Source organism: Malus sylvestris, chromosome 13 (genome assembly GCF_916048215.2).
Source record: "Malus sylvestris chromosome 13, drMalSylv7.2, whole genome shotgun sequence".
NCBI lineage: Eukaryota > Viridiplantae > Streptophyta > Magnoliopsida > Rosales > Rosaceae > Malus > Malus sylvestris.
The window spans coordinates 2,750,688-2,772,814 of record NC_062272.1 but is presented as its reverse complement, the minus strand read 5'-3'; the positions used below and the strand labels follow the sequence as shown (position 1 = coordinate 2,772,814).

General features: G+C 36.8%; 4 protein-coding genes and 1 long non-coding RNA gene across 7 annotated transcripts; 3 read left to right on the top strand and 2 right to left on the bottom strand.

Moving 5' to 3' along the window:
* Nucleotides 1–1,414: 1,414 nt before the first annotated feature.
* On the top strand, nt 1,415–4,238 carry LOC126596751 (mediator of RNA polymerase II transcription subunit 25-like). The gene is made up of 6 exons (XM_050263419.1): nt 1,415–1,876; nt 2,258–2,271; nt 2,384–2,452; nt 2,562–2,646; nt 3,303–3,389; nt 3,772–4,238. The coding sequence occupies exons 1-6, from the start codon at nt 1,415–1,417 to the stop codon at nt 4,102–4,104; spliced, it is 1,050 nt and encodes a 349-aa protein (XP_050119376.1). The 3' UTR covers nt 4,105–4,238.
* Nucleotides 4,239–7,953: 3,715 nt separating this feature from the next.
* On the top strand, nt 7,954–11,704 carry LOC126594831 (lysine histidine transporter-like 6). Its single transcript, XM_050261085.1, has 8 exons — nt 7,954–8,046; nt 8,162–8,307; nt 8,428–8,811; nt 10,186–10,579; nt 10,911–11,016; nt 11,115–11,206; nt 11,309–11,377; nt 11,500–11,704. The coding sequence occupies exons 1-8, from the start codon at nt 8,026–8,028 to the stop codon at nt 11,596–11,598; spliced, it is 1,311 nt and encodes a 436-aa protein (XP_050117042.1). The 5' UTR covers nt 7,954–8,025; the 3' UTR covers nt 11,599–11,704.
* Nucleotides 11,705–11,905: 201 nt separating this feature from the next.
* On the bottom strand, nt 11,906–12,807 carry LOC126594838 (uncharacterized). Its single transcript, XR_007613449.1, has 3 exons — nt 12,591–12,807; nt 12,394–12,469; nt 11,906–12,270 (listed from the first exon to the last, which is right to left on the bottom strand). It is a non-coding gene; the product is annotated as an uncharacterized LOC126594838 (long non-coding RNA).
* A 1,413-nt stretch (nt 12,808–14,220) lies between these two features.
* LOC126594834 (ATP-dependent Clp protease adapter protein CLPS1, chloroplastic-like) lies at nt 14,221–16,387 on the top strand. The gene is made up of 3 exons (XM_050261090.1): nt 14,221–14,434; nt 15,456–15,606; nt 15,881–16,387. Exons 1-3 carry the CDS (start codon nt 14,371–14,373, stop codon nt 16,140–16,142), a joined length of 477 nt encoding a protein of 158 aa, XP_050117047.1. The 5' UTR covers nt 14,221–14,370; the 3' UTR covers nt 16,143–16,387.
* LOC126594833 (GDT1-like protein 4) lies at nt 16,280–19,685 on the bottom strand. 3 transcript variants are annotated; one of them, XM_050261089.1, is made up of 13 exons: nt 19,381–19,685; nt 19,218–19,286; nt 18,719–18,778; nt 18,562–18,609; nt 18,260–18,348; nt 18,139–18,175; nt 18,018–18,062; nt 17,878–17,943; nt 17,753–17,797; nt 17,610–17,671; nt 17,385–17,457; nt 17,169–17,264; nt 16,280–16,555 (listed from the first exon to the last, which is right to left on the bottom strand). In XM_050261089.1, the coding sequence occupies exons 1-12, from the start codon at nt 19,396–19,398 to the stop codon at nt 17,193–17,195; spliced, it is 684 nt and encodes a 227-aa protein (XP_050117046.1). In that variant the 5' UTR covers nt 19,399–19,685; the 3' UTR covers nt 16,280–16,555; nt 17,169–17,192. The 3 variants fall into 3 exon arrangements, with proteins under 3 accessions (XP_050117046.1, XP_050117045.1, XP_050117044.1); XM_050261088.1 differs by lacking the exon at nt 16,280–16,555 and adding an exon at nt 16,785–17,034 and having other exon boundaries at nt 17,165–17,264; XM_050261087.1 differs by lacking the exon at nt 16,280–16,555 and adding an exon at nt 16,785–17,034 and having other exon boundaries at nt 19,381–19,684.
* Between the last annotated feature and the right edge of the window lie 2,442 nt (nt 19,686–22,127).

Here is a 22,127-nt window from a genome sequence, read left to right as displayed (position 1 = left end):
CGTTTCCTTATCGGCCAAGTTTTCATTTATTTATACGACGTCTAATCTGGGTTGGGCTCCGGACGCGGGCTTCACCCGGTCCTCTCTCTCTCTTTATTTTTTATTTTTTTTATTATTGTTATTTTTTATTTTTAAATGTCAAACGACATTGATATTTGACATGTATTTTATTTTTGTCAAATTTAATGTATAATGTATAGTAGAAATTGCCATGTTTACAAGTTTCTTAGGGTTCGTTTGGATGTGCTTTTAAAATGACTGAAAGCGCTTTTAGAAAAAATATTCTTGAGTTTCAAAAGCACTTAAGTGTTTTTTTAGGATTTATTAATATTTTTACTAAGGATTGTTCCCAAAAAGATTTTCACCAAAAGCACTTTCAGTCATTTTAAAGGCACATTCAAATGAGTTCTTATTTTTCTTTAATTGGTGGGAGATGCCTTGCAACAAACGAGCTTGCTTAACGCACTAACTTTGAATTCTGATTTAAAATGCTCTTAGAAGTGCATCGCTCTCACGCTCGTCAGTAAAGTCAGTTTTTCGTCTTTTATAAACGAGTGTTGTTGTAAACACGAAATTTTCCTGAAACAAACAAGACAAGAACACGTGTACAAAATAATATTTGTATTAATGATTTTGAGGTTACAATCTCTCTGAAAATTGATCCTCTGATTCGATCTCCGTAAGATGTTATTTGTGGATGTGCGATTGATCCAAGGGCCGTTGAGCCTTGATCTTGGATGAACGGTTGAAAGTTTCTTCAAGGGCTTTTGGGCTTTATCTTGAAGAACGGTTGGATATGTGAATTTGTTGAACGTTGAAATTCTAATTATTGATCAGCATTTATTTCACCGAAATTTTGATGTCTACACTTGTATACTAATAGACTTGCGTATTGTGACCGCGAAGAAAAAACAGTTCAATCTATTTGTGCTTAAGGGTTACGACTCGCTTCCAAAAAGATAGATTTTGCTGTGATTTGCCCGCTTTATTGAGAAAGCATTATAAGACGTATAATGGATATCATATTGGGTAGATCAAAATCTAAATGTGAAATTAAAAGGAATTGTGTAATCTTAATATAATAGGCTGTCTTGTAATTGCTATGCTGTTCCTATTTTTCATGGTTAATTCTTGCTTATCCTGCTTGATTGCAGACTTACCCTTTCTTTTCCTTTCCCCTTTTTCAAATTAGTGAATGGATCTTGTTATGAATCGGCAACCAATTTCGGTTGGAAATGTACCTCCTGCTACTGTAAAAGTTGTAAGATTCGTTATGCATTCATTTGAACTTTTATGCTTTGTGCAAAGGAAAGCTATGTTCTTTTTTGTTCTGTTATGCTGTTTTGATTAAAAAAAGTGTACATATATAGAGAGTTCTGATATGATTTGTTTAGGAGCCAAGTACCCTAATTCCATGGGACCTGGTTTTGCACTCATTCCATCTGTCCATCCTCCTTCCCAAGGAGTCCCGAGCTTGCAGACCTCTTCACCATTTTCTGCTTCTCAAGGGATGACCACAATTAATGTACCAGATTTCAAACCTGTAGTGAGCGGTATGACACATCCCTCGCGTCCTGTTGGTTGCATCCTCAATAATATCTCTCAAGCACACTTTATGAACGCAGCAGCCTTAACTGGAGGAACTTCTATGGGACTCCAAACTATGGTTCACAATCCTATGGCAATGCATGTATCAAACATGATGAGTGCCCTTGGTTCATCCGGTGCCTCTTCTGGAACCGGTACAATGATTCCTACTCCAGGAATGGCTCAACAGGTGCAATCTGGGATGCAGTCACTTGGTGCAAACAATAGTTCAGCAGCATATGTGCCGTTTTCACAACAAACAACAAGTGCTCTTGCATCTGCACTTCTGGTGGCGACTTTTTTTGTGAAACCATCTCACCACCAATTCTTTGATTTCCACAAACTCCACTCTTCACCCAAAACACCACTGCTAAACTATCACCAGAGAAGGGAAAACTCCAAATTTCCACAGAATCAAAGCCAATGTCTCTGTCATGGATAACCATAGTTTTTTTACGTTGAAATTAAATTATTCTGAGACAAATTCTCTATGATTTCTTGTGATTGTGCTTAAGTGTCTATGACTTAATATTTCTACCTTATCACAGCAGCCGTCTTTTTCTTTGGTTAAAATAAAATTTTAGTTGCCTCCATTCTTAGAATCCTAATGTCTTGAGACGCTGTATGATTATTGGCACGAGGCTGAATGTATTTGGATCGGAACACTTAGGTTGGGCTTATTTGGTTGGTGCTTTAGTGCACAATAAAATCTTCACATCATGATTATGGTAAAACGTGTCATTGGCATATTCAAGCATCCTTTACCTTATTTGTTGTTTATATTTTCATTCCTCAGGCTTGCAGCAAACTGGCCACCAACAATGCGAATAGTGAGACTCATATCTGAGGACCACATGCATAACAAGTAATTACCATTCAGTGAAAACATTCCCTCCTCTATTTTTCTGTGTAATATTTTCCTCCTGATCTTATATTGCTCAGTTTTCTTGACTTCATCAATATTTATAATTCAGGCAATATGTTGGAAAGGCAGACTTTTTAGTTTTTCGGGCAATGAATCGGCATGGGTTTGTTGGGAAATTGCAAGAGAAGAAACTTGTAAGCTGTCTACTTTATCCCTATCTCCATCTCGCCGCCCCGCCCCAGCCTGATAATTCTATCTGTAACTGTAACCAACATTTCCAATTTAATTTTCTTCACAATTTTTTTGACATTTGTCATATCATGCTGCACTTTTTTTTTCAAGCCGTCTGTTATGGATGTGGATGAGGGATGATAGAATGAACTATACTATTTGAAAAGGACTTACCACTTTTCCCCTCGTTACTAATTTGCTATTCAATTTCTTGCCGCTTCCACTTTATCCCTTAAAAGTCCTTACCCATCGTCTTCTCTTATATATATATATATAGCATCTTGGATTACCACTTGATTATCTGTAAATTCTGATCTAGCAGAGTACTTCCTCAGACTCTGTGTGACATTCTCATATGAACTTGGTTAATTATCTGTTTAAACTGAATTACCTCTGAGTGCTGTGATAAACTAAATTTATGCATTTAAGTGGCTCTCTTGGCTTGAAGTGGGGTAATTCTTGATTCTAGTATCATCCTTGTGAGACTTCAGCATCGAAAGCTAGTTTTTCTAATTTATTTGACCTTCTGCAGTAGATTTCCTTCGAATGTACACATGAAACCGAGGACTATTCTGCTATTTTTCTTCTCCTCAAAAAGCTGATTTCCCACTTTTTTCAGTGTGCAGTGATCCAATTGCCCTCTCAGACACTACTACTCTCCGTTTCAGACAAAGCATACCGCTTGATTGGAATGCTGTTTCCAGGGGTGAGCTTGTTATTGACTTGGGTCTTTCTTTTACTGCGGATTGTAATTTCTTATCATTAGTTTTTTTTCAATATTAAGTATTTATGGCCGCCAACTATTAGCTCGTAAATCCACAACAAATATGTGAGGTACCTTCAGTGCTAAAAGAAACCTGCAATATGGACCTTGTATTTTTCAAAGATTTTGTGGGGTCGATTAAAGTGCTTTCTAGCCTGTACAAGGTGCTTTTAATTCTGAAGGCTCCCTGCATACCCTGCACCTTCTGTTTAAATTTTTTTCTGAACTCGAGGCCTGTGGCGGTACTCCAAATGAGGTTGTGACTCGGCATTGTAACTCTCTTACAACCTGGTTTTTGTTGAAGCAAAGTCTACCTTTGGTTCAGGATATGGTTGTGTTTAAGCCACAAGTAGGCGGTCAACAACAGCAGCAGCAAATGCAACAAATTCAAGTAGGCGGTCAACAACACCACCACATGCAAGTACCCGGTCAGCAGCAACAGCATCCTCGGAGACATCCACAGATTCAAGAGCAGCACCCTCAGATTCAACAACAGCAGCAGCTCTCACAACTTCAATCACAACAGCAACTGCCGAAACTTCAGCAATTGCAGCAACAGCACCAACAACAACAGTTGGTTGGGACGGGGATGGCCGAGCTTATGTCAAGGCCGGTTGCAGTTAGTTCCACGGGGACAAGTTTTGTCACAAGGTCCTAATATGCCTGGAGAGGGTTTTATGGGTTAAATAAGAGCCTCAACTTGTTAAAAACACTCCGGGACTAGCATATGAATAACTTTACTATCAACCAGTGAACCCCTAATGATTGGAATTTTAGTTATCAGTTTCTGAAGCCTATCTTTTTAAATGAAATTTATGAAACCGTAGCTTAGCTTACTTTACTCGTTGGATAGAAATTTGTGATGCTTTTGTAGGTTCTTCAAGCCGATGATGTACTTGAAAGAATTTAAGCTAGGGTTGGAAAAGTTAAATATCAGAGTACGCAACAAACAAACGAATTAACTGAATATAAAACTTTATTAAATGGAATTGTCAAGAAGGCAACATGAACCGAAGAGACTACATCTTGACTGACTTATTATCTCTGAATAACAAAGTTCTCTATTTATAATAAACTAACCCTAGTCCCTAATAAGCAAGGAAACGAAAACCTAATTCTAATGAGCTTAAGCCCAAATCTAAACAATAACACTACATTTGGATGAAGAAAATAAACTTGAAATTTAGATAAAAGTTAGAATTTGTAAATTGATATGCACGAATTCTCTTGTTTGGATTCATATACATAGAAATTTAGAATTTCCGCGTGAAAAAAAAAAAAAAACTTGGAATTTGAGACCTCCAATTCCCAAGTTTAAATTTCATGTACATAGGTGTCATTTCCTAATTTCTATGATTGAGAGAGCTTAAATATAACAAATTCCGTATTCAATTTCATTGTTCTTTTAGGCTAACTAAACAAGAAAATTCACAAATTCTAGAAAATAAAATCCTATCAATTCAATTTCCATCATTTTAAAATTTCTTGGTAATCTTAAATTTCTTCATCCAAATATAGTGTAAATAAATAACTATTTTCCAACAGTAAATATTGATTGCATAAGCTCAACTCAATTGATTATGAGTGAGGTATGGACTTCATTATATATAGATTACAAGATAAGGTTACAGTATAAACATATTAGTTGATTACATTTGAAATTCAAAACTAAGTTACACAGGAGTTTTAGATAAGGAAGGATTGTGATTCCTTTCTATCTGTTGAAGAGTTTGAAGAGGTATCCAACTTGTGTAGCTGACTTGATGACGGCGAGTTGATTAATTCAAAATGTTGGTGTTGAGATTGCTGACTTGGAGAGTCCTTTACCATGGATTGCTGACGTGGAGAAGGATCCTGAATATTTGGTTTATCAAAACTGAGGATTATTAGTAACCCGGCTGATTTGGAAAGGAATATACCTGGTAAGTGATACCTGCATCTGGGTTCTTCTAATGGAGGTTCTACTGTTAAATTTGCTTATGATTAAGTGCTCAGATGAGGATTCTGCTTGGAGTTTCATCTAGTCTTTTAGTGTCCCTCGAGCGTTAAGATTTTTGTTTTGCTTATTACTCAGAAAACGATCCTAACCAACGCACAGAGGAGTCTTTGCAACTTCTGTTATAAACTCTCCTCGTTCATTTGCTCTATTAAGAGGCAGTATTTTAATCGGTTTTACAAAATTCTACAAAAACCATCGTAAAATCTATGAGTATCGTATCTCGATTTCTCTGTTATATAAAGATAACGTTGATTTAGCGTAAGATCAATTAAACAAGATACCATACTTGTTAACCTTTCATTTTGTGGTCAGCAGTGCCTGGCAGTCGATCACTTTTGGCTTTTGGGCATGCAAATTGCTAAGTGACTGGGGACACTCGAAAGCAAGAAAGAAGACGACTCCCACGCCAACAACTCCCATACATGAATGATGAAGAGCATCCCTTCCCTTCCCTTGGCCTTTAATCATTACTATTCCCTCTTTATAAAGCAAATGTTATTAAGTATTTAAGGAGGGTGTATTCAATTGGGATTTTAAGGGATTTTAATTCTTTTAATGAATCTAGGGGTATTCAATCAGGATTTTAAGTGATTCTCTGAAATTCTAGGTGTATTCAATTAGAATTTTAAAATAGTTTATTAAAATCCTTAGAAATCCAGGTGTATTCAATTAAGATTTTAAAGAAGTTTATAACATTCCAGGTGTATTCAATTAGAAATTGATTTTAAAGAATTTGATAAAGTTGAGGAATTAGAGGGAATTGGAGAGATTTCATAGTGTATTTTAAGCATCCACAAATCTCACCTCTTCCCATGAGATTTCGAGGGAATTGAATCAAAATTTTATATGGAATCTCTACAAATCAATTAAACTCCATAAAAATCCATGGATTTATAAATCCATTAAAATCTCTCACATTCTCAATTGAATACACCCCCCTAAGTATCAACTGGGCTTTTTATCAAAAAAAATATATTTGAGATTGACATAACTCATCATTTTGGTTTTTGGTCTTTGAGATTTAAAATCGATAGAAGTGATTACTGAGATTATCCATTCTCAATCATTTTGGTTATTCTATGAGAAATTTTTGTTAAATTGAGGGTATTTTTGTCAAATCAATCCCTCCATTGAACTAGTGGTTTCTTCAATTATAGGAGATTTTTCACATAAAGACCAAAGTGATTGACAGTGGACAATCTCAGTGATCAGTTTTATCGATTTTAAATCTCATGAACCAAAATGTAGAGTTATGACAATTTCAGAAACTATCTTGACTAAAAAGTAGTGATTGAAATTTGAGGTGGCTACATTCACCCACCAACTCGATAATTGTCTAAACGATTGTATTTAGCATTAAGTGTAGTGATAGTAATCATTGGTTCAACACTTGGGGTAGAAATAAATAATTGCATACAAGGGCCTTTTTCTGTAGAGAAAATTTGACAAGGGAGCATAAAGAAATAATGCTTGTCAACATGGGGTCCTTAGATTCCTTCTGTATATAACATCAAAGTGGGTGGAGTGAATGCAATCACAATTTTAATTATCTCAGCTAAAATGAGAGTAAAATTTGTTTCCACTCGTTTTAAAGAACTGATTTTTCATATTTAGATTCATGCATAAAATGATAAAGATAAACTTGAGTAGGATTACACCAATCACGTCGTCCTTAGAGTCATCTCACAAAGAATTTCTTATATTAAGTTTCATCTGATACTACGTTGATTTCACATGTTCAAAAACTGACATAATAAAAGAGTTCAATCGAGATATATCTCCACTCACAGAATATGACAAATGTGAGGTCTCGTAAAATCCTGTTTGCAATATTAGCTTGCGTCACTTTATAAAATTTTAAGTAGACGGTTTAACTTTAACATATTTTGCCAAGTATACACAAGACGGTTTGTTATCTCAACCTAAAATATTTACCGCTTTTGCCTATATGATTTGCTTTGCTCAACTCATCCGATAAGCACTCTTGGAAAAGCACAAGTCTCTGCGGGAAAAGCAAAAGATGAGTGGGGCTCACAAATGTACATATTCCACATTTCTTCACATATTTTGGAATGAGGATCCTTTCCGATCAACTTTGTGAGGATCCTCTATGATCAAGATCTTTAAATTATATTCATTCATTGTATATCGTGCAATAAAAAATCATTGTAAATCTTTTTATTTAAAATTAAATAGAAACCGTACCTGATAAAAACTGATTGCATGATGTACAATGAACGGATATGATTGGAAGATTCAGAGATCCTCACAAAGAGGATCCAAAGAGGATTCTCATTCCAAAGAAATTTTTTGTTGTGATGGGAACACGGATAATAGTACGTGTTTCTATGTAAGTGGTGGAAAATTTTAATTTTTAAGTTATTAAACTTTTAACACACATGTCCTACCGTTTATATGAAGACACGTGGTGTACCATCTCGTGTGACGGTCACATTGAAAAATCTTTCCTCATTCCATATTTTGGGCCATCAAACCACTACATACACACAACACGATGACGATCACTCAACTCCCACATTGAAAGTGTTTCTGTCTTCACTGCAGAAAGAGAGAAACAAAATGGCTACAACTTCTCCAAAGGTGCGCATCACCACACTCTTTACTCACACAAAGCTATCTGGTCTTCCAATTTTTGCGATCTTCACTGTAATATATTTTCTAAATTTTTTCATGTCGATGCTTGAAACTATGGCAGGAAGTCGTTTCGGACGACAAATGGAGGGAGGAGCCAGTGGACAACGCCCGCCGAGCCAAATGGTGGTACTCCACCTTTCACACCGTCACCGCCATGATCGGTGCCGGTGTACTCAGCCTGCCTTATGCCATGGCATACTTAGGATGGTACAGAACAATCCAACTTACCTAAACCAAATACACTGCTTTGTTTCGACAAAAAGAAAATACACTGCTTTGTATACTTATACGCTAAACCCTATTCTTTTACCAACTTTTTTCTTTCAGGGGTCCAGGGACAATGGTGCTGGCAATATCATGGTGCATGACCTTGAACACAATGTGGCAGATGATTCAGCTCCATGAATGTGTTCCGGGAACTCGATTCGACCGATATATAGACCTCGGGCGGCATGCCTTTGGACCAAAGCTCGGGCCGTGGATTGTGCTTCCGCAACAACTGATTGTGCAGGTTGGATGTGACATAGTGTACATGGTCACCGGAGGAAAGTGTCTGAAGAAGTTTGTGGAGATGGCATGTGCCAATTGCACACCAGTCAAGCAATCGTACTGGATTCTCATCTTTGGTTCCCTTCATTTCTTTCTTTCCCAGCTCCCCAATTTCAACTCTGTTGCCGGTGTTTCTCTAGCAGCAGCCATCATGTCGCTAAGGTAGTAATTTTAATTTTCACTCTAATTTTTCACTTTCCATGTGAAGGAAAATCTGATTTAAGCTTGCTTTAGGCAAACAAAATCTGTTAAAAGCCAAAACAGAATGGAACTTTGTGACATAGCAAATGAGTATTTATCAAATATAGCCAAAAATTAACTCTTAATTTTAAAAATGTCACTTTTTATAAAAAATTTCAAATATATCCAAATTTTCATTTAAATAGACACAAATACTCACAAATTTAACAATTAAATAAATTAAAGGCTTTTTAGCTATTGTTGCCTTAAGCTTCAGTCCAATTTCACCTTCGCTTCTACACTCCACCACAACAACCCTATCTCTTTCGACCCCCTCATCACCAACATTGAGCGCTGCTGCGGTTACCGCAAGCGGGAGTAGTAGAATTTCAATCATGCCTTCAACGCCTTTTTTCTTACTAATATCATTTTTAGTTTTAAATATAAAAAAAAAAGTTTTTAAAGTTAATCCACATGTCGTTATATGATTATATTTGTGAAACCCACATGGTGCCACATCATCACACTAACAGAGCAATTGATAGATTTTTCACAAAAAAAACTAAAATGATCACGATTGGACAAATTCAAAGAAAGACAAAAATGATTCATGATAACAAATTCAAGAATACTACTATTGATTATCATTAATTGTTAAGGACCAGATTAAGAAGTTATGTCAATGTCACGAATCATTCTAGCTAAAAAACCTTTAATTTATTTGATTGTTAAATTTGAGGGTATTTATATCTATTTAAGTGGAATTTTGGATACATTTGAAAGATTTTATAAAAAATGACATTTTTGAAATTAAGGGTTAGTTTTTGGCTATATTTGATAATACTGTTTTGGTTTGATCAATCTAACGGTTAAAAAAGGAGGGGTGAGCAAGTCAATTTCCTTTTTACATACCCTACACAAACTCAAGTCAAAGTTCGGTATAGTTTTGTTCTAGAGCATCAATTAGAGCAATCAACCCAAAATGAGACATGGATAAATAGAATCGGTTACAAATTTTTAATCAAAATTAGAAGTAGAGGGTCACGAAATAGATAATAAAGTGACCTTACACAATTTTTTTTCCTAAAATATTTGTGCATATTTCCCTTCTAAAATTCTGGAAAAACTTGGTTGCGGATGTCCGACCATGTCATTCATAAAACATATATCTCACAAAAACATGAGACCGTTGTAATTTGATCTCAACCAACTCCAAAGTAGGGCAGTCCTACCCACCAATGTAGGGCAGTCCTACCGAAGACTTACTCTTAAACCTAGCAAGAGAACTTTAGAAGGCTAATTTCAAAAAAAATAAAAAACTTACCTAAAAAACTTGAATTTGTTGTTAATTTGCAGTTATTCAACTATAGCCTGGGCAGGTTGCTTAAGCAAAGGTCGGATTGAAAACGTGAGCTACGCGTACAAGAAAACAAGCCCTGCAGATTACATTTTTAGGGTTTTCAATGCATTAGGTCAAATCTCTTTTGCATTTGCCGGGCATGCAGTGGTGCTTGAAATCCAGGCCACAATTCCATCGACTCCCGAGAAGCCGTCGAGAATTCCCATGTGGAAAGGTGCCCTGGGAGCCTACTTTATCAACGCAATTTGCTATTTCCCGGTGGCCCTGATCGGGTACTGGGCTTTTGGTCAAGATGTCGATGATAACATGCTCATGGATCTTAAGAAACCTGCATGGCTCATTGCTGCTGCTAACCTAATGGTTGTCGTCCATGTCATTGGCAGCTACCAGGTATAACTGCCGAGTCAGCATTCGCATTCAACAACACGAGAGATTCTCATCATTTTCTCATGTCATTAATACTTACCATATGTCAATCGTTTATTGAATGGATTGGGCAAATTTTTAACACGTGGTAAACATTTGTTGGACGATTGCACCATTAAAACTAAATCTTAATTAACTGCACAAGAGAACCTCTCCGGCATCACTTTTATAAATCCATATAAAAACTTCTAGCTGGTCTGTTTGGCACTACTTTTAGAAGGGCTATAAGTGATTTCTAATAACTTAGGGTTTAGTAGAACTACACTAATTAAGGATGTGACTGAAAAACGTGCAGGTTTATGCTATGCCTGTTTTTGACATGCTTGAGAGGATGATGATGAAAAAAGTAAACTTCCCACCTGGAATTGCACTTAGACTAATCACGAGATCAGCTTATGTTGGTGAGATTACCATTTCCCATAAGTCTGCGTCTCTGTGTCATTTGTGGTTGATTAAACCCTAATTAATTAAGTCCTTAATTACTATATCTATGTTGCAGCATTTACATTATTTATTGGAGTCACCTTCCCTTTCTTTGGAGACCTTCTTGGTTTCTTTGGTGGATTTGGTTTTGCCCCCACTTCATACTTTGTAAGCCTCTCTCACTTTTATTTTCTTAATTTCTTATTGCAGAAATTACAAAACTACATCCTCAGCAAGAAATTAACTAACTAATTGAGCATTTTTCCACAGCTTCCTTGTATAATGTGGCTGAGAATTAAGAAACCAAAGAGATTCAGCATCCAATGGCTCGTCAACTGGGTAAGCCAAAGAATCTAATGTTACTTATTGTCGATATGGCATAGATATACGATTGATTATCGACATCGGTACATAACCAGTTAGCAATATATCCATGTCTTATGATGACTGTGTGTTTGCAGGCTTGCATATTCATTGGAGTGTTCATCATGTTGGCTTCCACAGTTGGTGGTTTTCGTAATATCATTGCTGATGCATCAACATATCGGTTTTACACGTAATTAAGGATATATAAGCGGATTATTACGCCACTAATCGGACGAAAATTATGTATTATCCAAGTTACGGATTAACTAGTAAGGACTAATATCAAATAATGTTCTGTTATCCTCCTTCCTTCAAGAATTAATCAAGCTACCAAAGCAAACCGTGCATCATTTTCCTTTGTTTTCTGGTTTGTAATGTTAGAAATGGCTGTCCATTTGCTTTTTTATTATAGGGAATTGTTATTAGCATTCTAAAAATCTCATTCTACACTCCAAACTTTTTATATTAGGAAAGAAAAATACACTTGTGAGAAGCGTAGAATGAGATTTTTGGAGTGTCAATAACACTTCCCTTTTTATAATCCATAAATGGTGGGAAAAGAAGTATTTAGTGTAGGGGTGGGCACGGGCTGGGCCGGGCCCAAAATTGAAGAAACCGGATCGGACCCGTTTGTAAATACAACAGGGTGGGGCGGGGCAGGTTTTGGATTTTTCAAAATAGGATCCGGACCTAACCTGGCCCTTTTGAAACGGGCCGGTTCCTACGAGTCCCCACGGGTCCAAATCTTTCACTCACGCCTCAAGTTTGGTGGTCTTTCCTCTTCCTCTTCGTTCTCCTCATTTGAAGATTCGCTTCTTCGAACAATATCATTATCGGCGGTTCCATCAAAACAACCACTGCAAGATCTGCACTCTCAAGGCAAATTAGGGATTAAATTAGGGTTCTCACATAACTCTTTCATACAAACCCACAAATCCTATTTGCCTTCTCATCGGCTATGAATTCAAAGAATGAAAGAAAGGGAATACCTTAGGGTTTCTGAATCTAAGTAATTTCAATCAATTCCCTTGTAATTTCCTCTTCCTATTCATCGACCAAAAGGTTCTGCAAATAGGGGGGAAAAAATAGGGGGAAAAAAAAGAAAAAAAAAAGAGGCATTGATCTATAATTTCAAGTCCTAGATAAAACATAAAATTTCAAGTTCACAAAACCTAAATAATTTCACCTTGTGCTTGGGTTGCAGATGCTCTCCAACTCCATCTTGTCTTCGAACTGATTGGCATCCGACAACTGGTTGTTGCCCAACCACTGGATGGCAGTCTCTCGATTAAGTCCTCAATCTTCTTGTCCTTAATGGAGTTTGGGGATCGTGGGTCTCTTGGGATAGAGAAGAAGAGGGTCTGAGTGAAAAAAATAAAAGTGAAATCAGTGAAAAAAATAAAACAGAAATAAAGAAAGAAAGAGTGAAAAAAAAGTAAGTGAAATGTAGTACAAGTACTAGTGTACTGCACAAAACCAACGCAGTACTTGGACTTTTGGACCAGAAAATTAAGTGGGCTTGGGAGAAACGGGTCCGGTCAGGGCCCTGTTTCTTGGGCCTTTTGGACCCATCCCGCCCCGCCCCGTTAATTTCTTGAACCCGCCCCGTTTGTGTTTTTCAATTTTAAGACCCGCCCCATACCTTCCCCGAATTGCATGTACCCGCCCCGTCCAGCGAGTCTAGTACCCGTTTGCCCACCCCTAATTCAGTGTCCTCTAGAGAAATTCAAAAGTAGTTCTTCACAAAAGTCACTCCAAAATAGAAGAAAATAAACAAACGCTGGCAACAATTTAGTATAAAATTGCGGAAATTCTAGTATGTTTCGTTATATATGCAACGAATAATGAATTATAAGTTGGATTTAATGGTCAAGAATCACAATGGATTCTGACAAAACAAAATCAAAAGTGTATTGAGGGTTTTTTTTTTTGTGGGTCAAATTGGGCTTTTACCTTTTTATTTTTTAGCTAAAGTAGGCCTGTAAAATCTTACATCGACCAACAGAAAGGGGGTGATGTGTCTTATATGCACATGCTCTCATCTCTATAACACGAGGCATTTTAGGGACTCACTAGCTTTGGATTCCATTGGAACTCCGAAGTTAAGCGAGTTTGGGCGAGAGAGCATTCCCAAGGGTGACCTACTGGGAAGTTCTCGTGTGAGTTTCCAAAAACAAAACCGTGAGGGTGTGGCCAGAGCCCAAAGCGGACAATATCGTACTACGGTAGAGCCAGTCTGGGATGTGATAAGGCCAATATGAGGCCTTTTGTCAATATTAGGGTATTATTATTCTTGAAAAAGGGAAATCTAACAAGTCAATAAAAGGTACTACATTATCACTCGTTAGCGAGGCTTTAATTCATAAGTGAGCGAGAGACTATATATTCAATTCTTGTTAAAAACGAATTCAAACTACATTATTACTAGCGAGGCTTAAATAATATTATTTATTCAAATAATCAAAGCGGATTGGATATTCCACCTTCAAGTCTCAAAAATTTCAAATCAATTCACACTAATGACTAAATTGTAGTTGCATTGTCCATCTCATTTAGTGGAAACAGTGATATGTCATGTCTCTAATTAAATAAATAGACACATCCAAATCAGTAGCTTGTGATTTTTCTTGTGGTCACCCATCACATTTAAAATTTTGATTTAAAATTAAATTTATTTATTTATTTGGTGAAGAAATTGGATTTATAATTTGACAAAAAGAATATAAATTTAAGATAATTAAGTAATCACTCATAAAAAATTCGTACTTGGTAGGGTCTAGACGACGACGTTCAGTGAATTGGAAAAACCAGCAAAGTCCCACCAGAAACAGCACAGCGCTGCACCAATTCATCGATCATTTTCTTGTTGTGTCGGTTAAAAACACAACCAGAAAATCCAGTAAATAAATAAAATCGCACGACGCATTGCAGCAGCAGCAGCACAGCGCAAGACAAAAGAAAGATTAATGGAGACTGCGATTTGTGGGAGAATCCCTCTCTCCCCGAACCACGTCTTCAACCCCAAACCAGGTTTACTCCATTTTTCTCAATTCCTTCCCTCTTTTCAAATTTTGGGTTTCCGTCAAAATCTTTGATTTCTTCAGCATCTTTACAATTAGGAGTAGATTTTATTGGATTTTTCAATTCAAAGCTTGGTTCCTGTAAATTTTTAGCGATTTTGTTGTTTTTTTATTGAAGTTATGGAATTTAATGTATAATACGCCTCGAAAATTGATTCTCTCTGATGGGTCTCTTTTTCCTGTGTAAATGGAAGAGTGCTGTACTTCTTTCACAGAACATGAAGTGCCAAGAAAAACCCCATATTGTTATATAGCTGTATACGTGGTTCCCAAATAGTTCTGTTGATGCTGCCAAAGGATTATGTAATTGCTTGAATTGTATGTGTAAGTGTACATTTGTATTGTTTGATGAATTAAAAGCTTTGTAAACAAGAAAGTTTTTCGAAAATCGAAAGCTTTTTCGGTTAGAACAAAATTTATATCAATTGTCCAGTATCTTGCAAGATGTAGGTAGGGCAGATTGGGGAGTGCAATGCAAGTTAGTTCTTTGTGTGTCTAAACTTGGGCGGGTTTCCTATGCGTTCTGTTTTGGGAGTGGTGGAGTTTCCATTTTCGCTAATGTAAGATCGAGTAATGGGAGCAGCAACTTCTGGATTACTTGCCACTGCCTCCGGATGCATTTATGCTAATGCCATCTACATGTTGGTTTCCTTAAAAGGGTTATAAGGATTTTTGTGCAGTCCTAAAGATCCGGCATCTCTAGTATCTACACCAGGGCAATCAGAGAGCCAATTCTAAAGATTTGGGTTTTCAGAACCCGGAGATTCGTAGACATGTAGATGTTGTGGTGGTTCTAGAATCTAGATTATGCTATCCTCTGAATTTTCGCTTTCTGTTGCTAAATGTTTTGTCTCAGAAAAAAAATTTGTTGGTATGAATAGTGTGTTTCTATGGTGTTTCTTTATTGTTTAACATATATATGCCCGAGTGATTCCAATTGGTGAGTTTTTATTATAAAACGTGTTGAGCAGGAGACAGACACCCCCTTTGTAAAGGAGCATGCACCAATCTTAGCATTCCGGTGGCTGTATCAACAGCAGTACCTGGTAAAGGGGGAGGACTATTGGAAAGGCCAGTTAGAGAGAAAGCAGCTCCTGCCCGTGATTCTGAGTTTGATTTGAGGTATGGAAACACAAAGTTATATCGCTACACCATACGAGTGCTTTGTTTAACATAATGCCACAAAATGGGTTTGCACCACTCCTATCCAATGCCGTACCTGTGCGTATCATGTTGCATCAAACTTGATCATTTCGACAAACTATTAAAACTTATGATCCTTTCACATTCACCTGGTTCCGGTTGTATTTGGTACTTGCGGTTTTCCTTTGAGTTCATGGTTTCTCCTTTGTAAAATTAGATGAGAGTTAACGTTAGACTGCCCAAAATTGTTCAGGAAATCAAGGAAGACAGCTCCTCCATATCGTGTAATACTGCACAACGACAACTTCAACAAACGGGAATATGTTGTGCAAGTACTGATGAAGGTTATCCCGGGGATGACCCTTGACAATGCTGTGAATATTATGCAAGAAGCACACCACAATGGCTTGTCGGTAGTGATCATATGTGCTCAGGCCGACGCTGAAGAACACTGCATGCAACTGAGACACAATGGACTTCTGAGTTCAATTGAACCTGCAGGTGACGGATGCTAACGACGTGCGTGATGAGAATCCAATTGGTGTGACGAATACCCGAGCATTAGATGGTGTACATAACCCCAATACCCCGACTGATATGAAATCGCGGTCATCCTGTGGTCAAATTAAGACAAGAGGGTGGTAGCTTAATAAAAAAAAAAAAGGCTTAATTTTAGTGTTTTGCAATTGCACTGTTTATCTTCTGAGTTACAGTGGTCTGCTGAACTCTGTGTTACCTTATATAGATGGTGCTTTCCTAATTTGCTCCTTTACATTTAAACAACTTAGGGTTGGTTTGGGATTTGCTTATGCGAAGGTCAAAAGCACTTTCAGACAACCAAAGGCGGCTTCAAGTGCTTCCAACGCAAAATCTTTTGCGTATGTCCTTGTTTCTGAAATTTTGATCAATTTCATCATCCTGAGTACTCCTGTCCAATTACAATTCATCGAAATGAATTAAAACCAGGAGTCTATTTCCATTCATAATATAAATATCAGGGAACTTTAACGAAAAACTTCCGATACTATTCATTTTAACAAAAAACCACATTTTTACATTAAAAAATCAATCGTGGTATTATTTACTTTACCCTTTATTTTGTCCTTATCGTTAAAACTCAGTTTTCAAGCCATTTTCATTAGTTTTTCTTATAAATATATCGAGACCAACGGAAACATAGATTTAATTGGAATGGCATGCAACAACAGAGTATAGCAGAAGTGTTCTCATCGGCAATTCCAAACATGCCAGAGTGCAATATTGGTACAGACTTGTAAAACAATGCAATTCTTCGACTCAGTTCTTTTTCTGATATGCTCGTCGCTATGATAAACAATCAATGCTTGTAAATTACTCCTTGCAGTGAGTAGATGTATGTTTTTTAGTCAACAAATCATCTTTCAGTCCCTGAAGAAGAGTCGCCATCAAAAACATATTCTAGAACAGGTATCGTATACTTCTCGTTGTGAAATTTTGACGATGATTCCATGCATTTGCTATGAATTATAATACATGGTGCGAAATGTAGTCAACATACTTACTAATCATTAATCAGACTCTGGGTATCATGCCTCCACTGTCGAAAGGAAGGATTGGATTCCGAAAACAATGAAAAGAACTCCACCCGATAAACCAACCTGAAACAAAACAATTATAACTTACAACTTTGATGCCACATATTTGACTACAGCCAACGGGCACAATATATAAAAACGAGAACTATATTATGTTAAGCACAAAGGCAGGGCGTATATTACTATTTTCTCCGATATCTGAGATGCCAAGCTCTTTCCACCAAGGACAGCGGCAGTCGTACATAATGCCTGTCCTCTGAGAAAAAGAGAGGAAGCACAATCAGTAAATAGGGCAGAAATAAAAATAAAAGGAATAACTACAAAGGATAAAAGTGAATTAGAAGAATGAGCATGCAAGGTGACTACAAGATCCAGAAGCCGTTCAGGTTATAAAGGATGGAAACTTACAAGATTCCACCAAGAACCACGCCTAATGGGTTCTCATCTGCAGCCAGACCGATGGTAGCTAGCTGAAAGAGTAGCAGGTCAAAACAAAATCGTGTTGAAGCAATAATGAATGAGATTATATATTCAATGGGCCAAATGCTCACCTGGCTCTTGTCGCCCCATTCACCGAAAAAAGTAATGGAAAAGGCCTGCGGCATGAGCATGATAGATGCGGTTAAGTTATAGCCATGCAAAAATTTGAATTTCATAATCCATATAAGATAAAAACCTTCAAAAAGATCGGTGAGAAGAACTGCAAGAGAAATGAGCGTCTCTGCTTCTTGTCATCATCATCCTGAAAAGTAATAAACGTTCATAAACCTGTAGCTCAAAATTGCACATGGTAGAAAGAGTGTGTGTGAGGAGCACCTTAGTACGTTTGCTGCCTCCTGCGTTAGCCTTTAGATCAGCATCCTAATGGCACCAAAAGGGTGAAGTCAGAAAGGATTTGAATTGAATGCAAGCTAGGAATAAAAATTGAGAAACAAACCAATTCTGCTTCAACTTCTGCAAGCTCATCATCACCCCTGTAGGGTAACCAGAATTAAATTCCCCAACAAATAGAAAAAGGTTAAATAAATTATAAAAAAAAAAAAAAAAAAACCCATTACCCATCTTCTTTAAAAGCGTCCCACAAGGACCATAGTCCAAAACCAAAGAACAACACTGTTGTTATGTGATGGGACCATTTCCGGGAGAGCTGTAATTCAAGATCAGCATTCAGTATTCATATTAGAACAGAAAAACATCACCAAATTAAGCTAGCATTATATAAATATGTCAACTGGTGAATGTTAAGCGATGCTCTAAGTGGGACAACCAGTAACCCTTATATCACGAAAGTAAATTCCCTTAGATCTTAAAACAAGCCCCACGAAAATCAATTTCAGGGTGGCAGAATCAGAGTGCTTACCAGATTTGGAGCAGCCAAGCCGACAAGAACAGAAAGAATAGTCATCACCTAAAACTCAACAAAAATTTGAGATATATGTGAGACCTCAAACAAGAAACATGCAAGATCTATACAACGGAGTACACCACCTATATGAAAGTGGGAGGGAAATGCTTACAATCAGAGCTCCTAGGCAACCGGCCAAAACAAGTCTTCTAGGATGGCGCATCGCAAGGATCTTATAGCAAAAACATCACACCGTTAGATTACTACTAAAAAAAATAGTATACAGATACAAGAATATGGATTTCGGATGTGGTTCTGGCCCTCATGAGTTTCGCTTCGTACCCAAGGGACTTCGCATAGGGAACTCGGGCACAAGTATATTTATATATGCATATACGAAAACATACATATACACCATATGATGCTCGATAAGTTGCTACCGAAAGCATTTAAATTTTAGTACGTCCTCTGAAAAATCATACATATACTAAAAAATTCAGCAGAAACTCGATGTTCTTAATAGTATTGAATCCATAAACTTTAACATGCCGAAATTCTTTTCGAATCGTCTCTTTTCTTCATCGCGTGTAATTAGGTTGTAATTCCAATTTCCACAATTCAAAAACAACCAAAAGGTAAAAAGAAACAAAATTGCAATCGTGTAAACTAACCGCGGCGGCGAAGAAGGTCTTGTCGCCGATCTCCGAGAGCACAGTCATGGCAAGTGACTTGGTGAAACCCTAATCAACGAAAGCATCATCACAATCAAGCTAAAACAAATCCAGATCAAAACAAAAACGAACGCGGTTTGATGAATTACAGAGATTGAATTACCTGCACGACTGTACTCATTTTTCGATGAGTAGCGTAGAACAAGGATTGAATGCTCTTGCTGGCGCAGAGAAGTGAGTCAGAGTTTGGGATTCGCTCTGACTCGCTCTGCCGTCTGTGAGTGAGGGGGGGAGGTTGGCGGGGCGATTTATGCCTGACTCGGCTGGTTCGTTGGAGTTTCCGAACCGAGATACAACAGCACAACAGAAGCAAAAGCGTGTGGGATGGGATGTCTGGAGCGTGCGGTTTAATCTGTTAAAGCAGGCTGCTAACAAAGAACCGATGCCTAACAAAAAGTAGGCAAAAAAAGGGTTTTAAAAAGTCCTTTGGGAGAGGATTGGATGCTCCAGCAGCTCTAATAAACAGTCCAAACGTTGACTTACGCGCATTGCATTCACTCTCTCAATTTGGGTTCTCTTTTTGGAAAAAGAATCCGATCTTAAAAATTTCGCGATCGTGATCGTTTATCGTACACCGTGTAGTTAGAATATAAATAATACCTAACAAAAATTGACTGCACTATGTACGATGTACGGTCACGATCGCGAGACCTCTATAATCCCTAAGAAAAGGATTCGGCGATGATCATTTTCCCTCCTTTTCTTTATATTTTGATTTACTCAACTTTTGGTCCGGAAAGACTCATAGAGGCATTCAGTCTCCTTTGGCTACTATCGTGTGATTTATCAATATCAGAAATCGAACTTTGGACATGCAATGCAGAATATGAACTTGAAATTCGTCTCGAACCTCTGGGCCACCATATGATAGTTTAAGTGTTTACAAACTTAAATTTAGCTAAATTTGCTTGAGCAGTGCTCCATTCAAGTTGATACAGAATCAACATTGTATGCTGGCATATTCCATTTATGAGACCCAAATCAATATTTAAACACTATGAATAGGATTTTTTTACTAAAAAATATCCTCCACGGATCTACAAATTAGAATTGCTAAAAAGTTAAATTATACTCTTTTATGTTTAGAAAAAGACTGAAAGAGGATAAGGTCCTACTAATAACGTAAGGAATCATATTCTTATATTATAACTATCTAGTCAACTAGATGGGGATTACTTAATAATCCATGAAGATAAGTACAATTAGATGGGGATTACTTAATAAACCTTGTAACCAAAGGGTATTCAATTGAGATTTTGAGGGATTTTAATTCTTTTAATGAATCTAGGGGTATTCAATCATGATTTTAAGTGATTATCTGAAATTTAATGTGTATTCAATCAGGATTTTAAGATAGTTTATTAAAATCCTTATAAATCCGAGTGTATTCAATTAGAATTTAGAGAATTTGGAAAAGAGGAATTAGAGGGAAATTGAGAGATTTTGTAATGTATTTTAAACATCCACAAATCTCACATCTTTCCATGAGATTTCAAGGGAATTGAATCAAAATTTTACATAGAATCTCTACAAATTAGTTAAACTCCGGAAAAATCCATTAAAATCTCTCAAATTTCCAATTGAATACATCCCCTTAATCAACAACTTTGAGTTTTACGCTAATGTTATCATTACATATGTTGATTATATTTACTTATTATTTGACTTATTGATGGGTAAGATTTAATTTATAGCAATAATATAATTCCATGACGCATCAAAGACGAGAATGTCTATTATTTCGTCCGCCACCTTTTTAATCAGTTGAGAATCGATCATACATCTATTATTTATAAAGAATATCATTGTAAACGTCATAATGCTTCAAGAAATACGTCATTAATTAATTCATGGGCTTGTGGACCACATACGTCAATTTGGTCATTTCAAAATAATGTATTTCAAGCCCACAAGGATGAAAACAAAGGGCCGGCCCAAATTCTTAGCTGAGTAAAATACACGGGTGTCCAAACAACCAAAATGAAGGGTCATTCAATATTATTTGGTAAGAATTTTATTTTGAAACAAAGATGCTTCAGAAATTGATCATTTCCGGATCCCTTCCATCAAATTTACCCAATCAATCAATACGAGTTCTTGAAATTTGATTCAACGGCTACAAACAAAGGGTCCAGTTAAAAGTTATAATAACTTTAGCCGTTTGATCAAATTTCAAAAGCCCGAATTATGGTGGATTTGGTGGAATGGATCAGAAGAGGATCCCTTTCCATGAGAAAGGACCTTTCGACTGGTTGAATAATTAAATATTTCTTGTTACCAACCTCTAACTCACTTCTCAAACATTTCTTGTTCCAAATCCTTCTCGCCGCCCGACTACCAGCTAGGCGATGCCTAAACTGCTTTTTATAGCACTAATAAAACCTAGTTTGTTATCACACCTCATTTTATATTAAAACAGCTTACACAAAGGGGAGAAGCTATTGTTGAAACGATGCTCCGTGTTTGATTTTATCTAATAAAAGTTGTTGGGTGCCCTTATAACTTTAGTCTGGTTGAACAAATTAGTGTCTTATATAAAAACTTAATTGACAAAAATGAAAGAGAAAATGGTTATACATGTCACATAAGTTTTTCTCTATGCCACTTAAGCTCGGGCATATAAAAATATACATGACGCTAAAAAAACTAAAACGTCGATTAAATAACAAAGAACAGTGGGACTTCTAGTGTCCTTACTTTGACACTTGAAATCTAGATTTGATTTTCTCATCTCACCATAATCTGTATAAGATAAGTTATCAACTTGTATGTCATGGACTCACTGACACAAAGAAATCCATCTCATATGCTCATTGCACTAAAGTTTCATTGACCGAAGGCCATAAGTCC

Bases quoted from the DNA above. Each gene is read 5' to 3' on its own strand.
- LOC126596751 (XM_050263419.1), top strand. From the start codon at position 1,415: ATGGGACCTGGTTTTGCACTCATTCCATCTGTCCATCCTCCTTCCCAA. The intron at 2,647-3,302 runs GTAAGCTGTCTA...CACTTTTTTCAG, and splicing joins AATTGCAAGAGAAGAAACTT to TGTGCAGTGATCCAATTGCC. The intron at 3,390-3,771 runs GTGAGCTTGTTA...CCTTTGGTTCAG, and splicing joins TTGGAATGCTGTTTCCAGGG to GATATGGTTGTGTTTAAGCC.
- LOC126594831 (XM_050261085.1), top strand. From the start codon at position 8,026: ATGGCTACAACTTCTCCAAAG. The intron at 8,047-8,161 runs GTGCGCATCACC...AAACTATGGCAG, and splicing joins TGGCTACAACTTCTCCAAAG to GAAGTCGTTTCGGACGACAA. The intron at 11,207-11,308 runs GTAAGCCTCTCT...ATTTTTCCACAG, and splicing joins TTGCCCCCACTTCATACTTT to CTTCCTTGTATAATGTGGCT.
- LOC126594834 (XM_050261090.1), top strand. From the start codon at position 14,371: ATGGAGACTGCGATTTGTGGGAGAATCCCTCTCTCCCCGAACCACGTC. The intron at 14,435-15,455 runs GTTTACTCCATT...CGTGTTGAGCAG, and splicing joins CGTCTTCAACCCCAAACCAG to GAGACAGACACCCCCTTTGT. The intron at 15,607-15,880 runs GTATGGAAACAC...AAAATTGTTCAG, and splicing joins GATTCTGAGTTTGATTTGAG to GAAATCAAGGAAGACAGCTC.
- LOC126594833 (XM_050261089.1), bottom strand. The intron at 18,610-18,718 runs GTAAGCATTTCC...GTTGAGTTTTAG, and splicing joins GTTGCCTAGGAGCTCTGATT to GTGATGACTATTCTTTCTGT. The intron at 17,265-17,384 runs GTAATATACGCC...GTTTTGTTTCAG, and splicing joins CTCAGATATCGGAGAAAATA to GTTGGTTTATCGGGTGGAGT.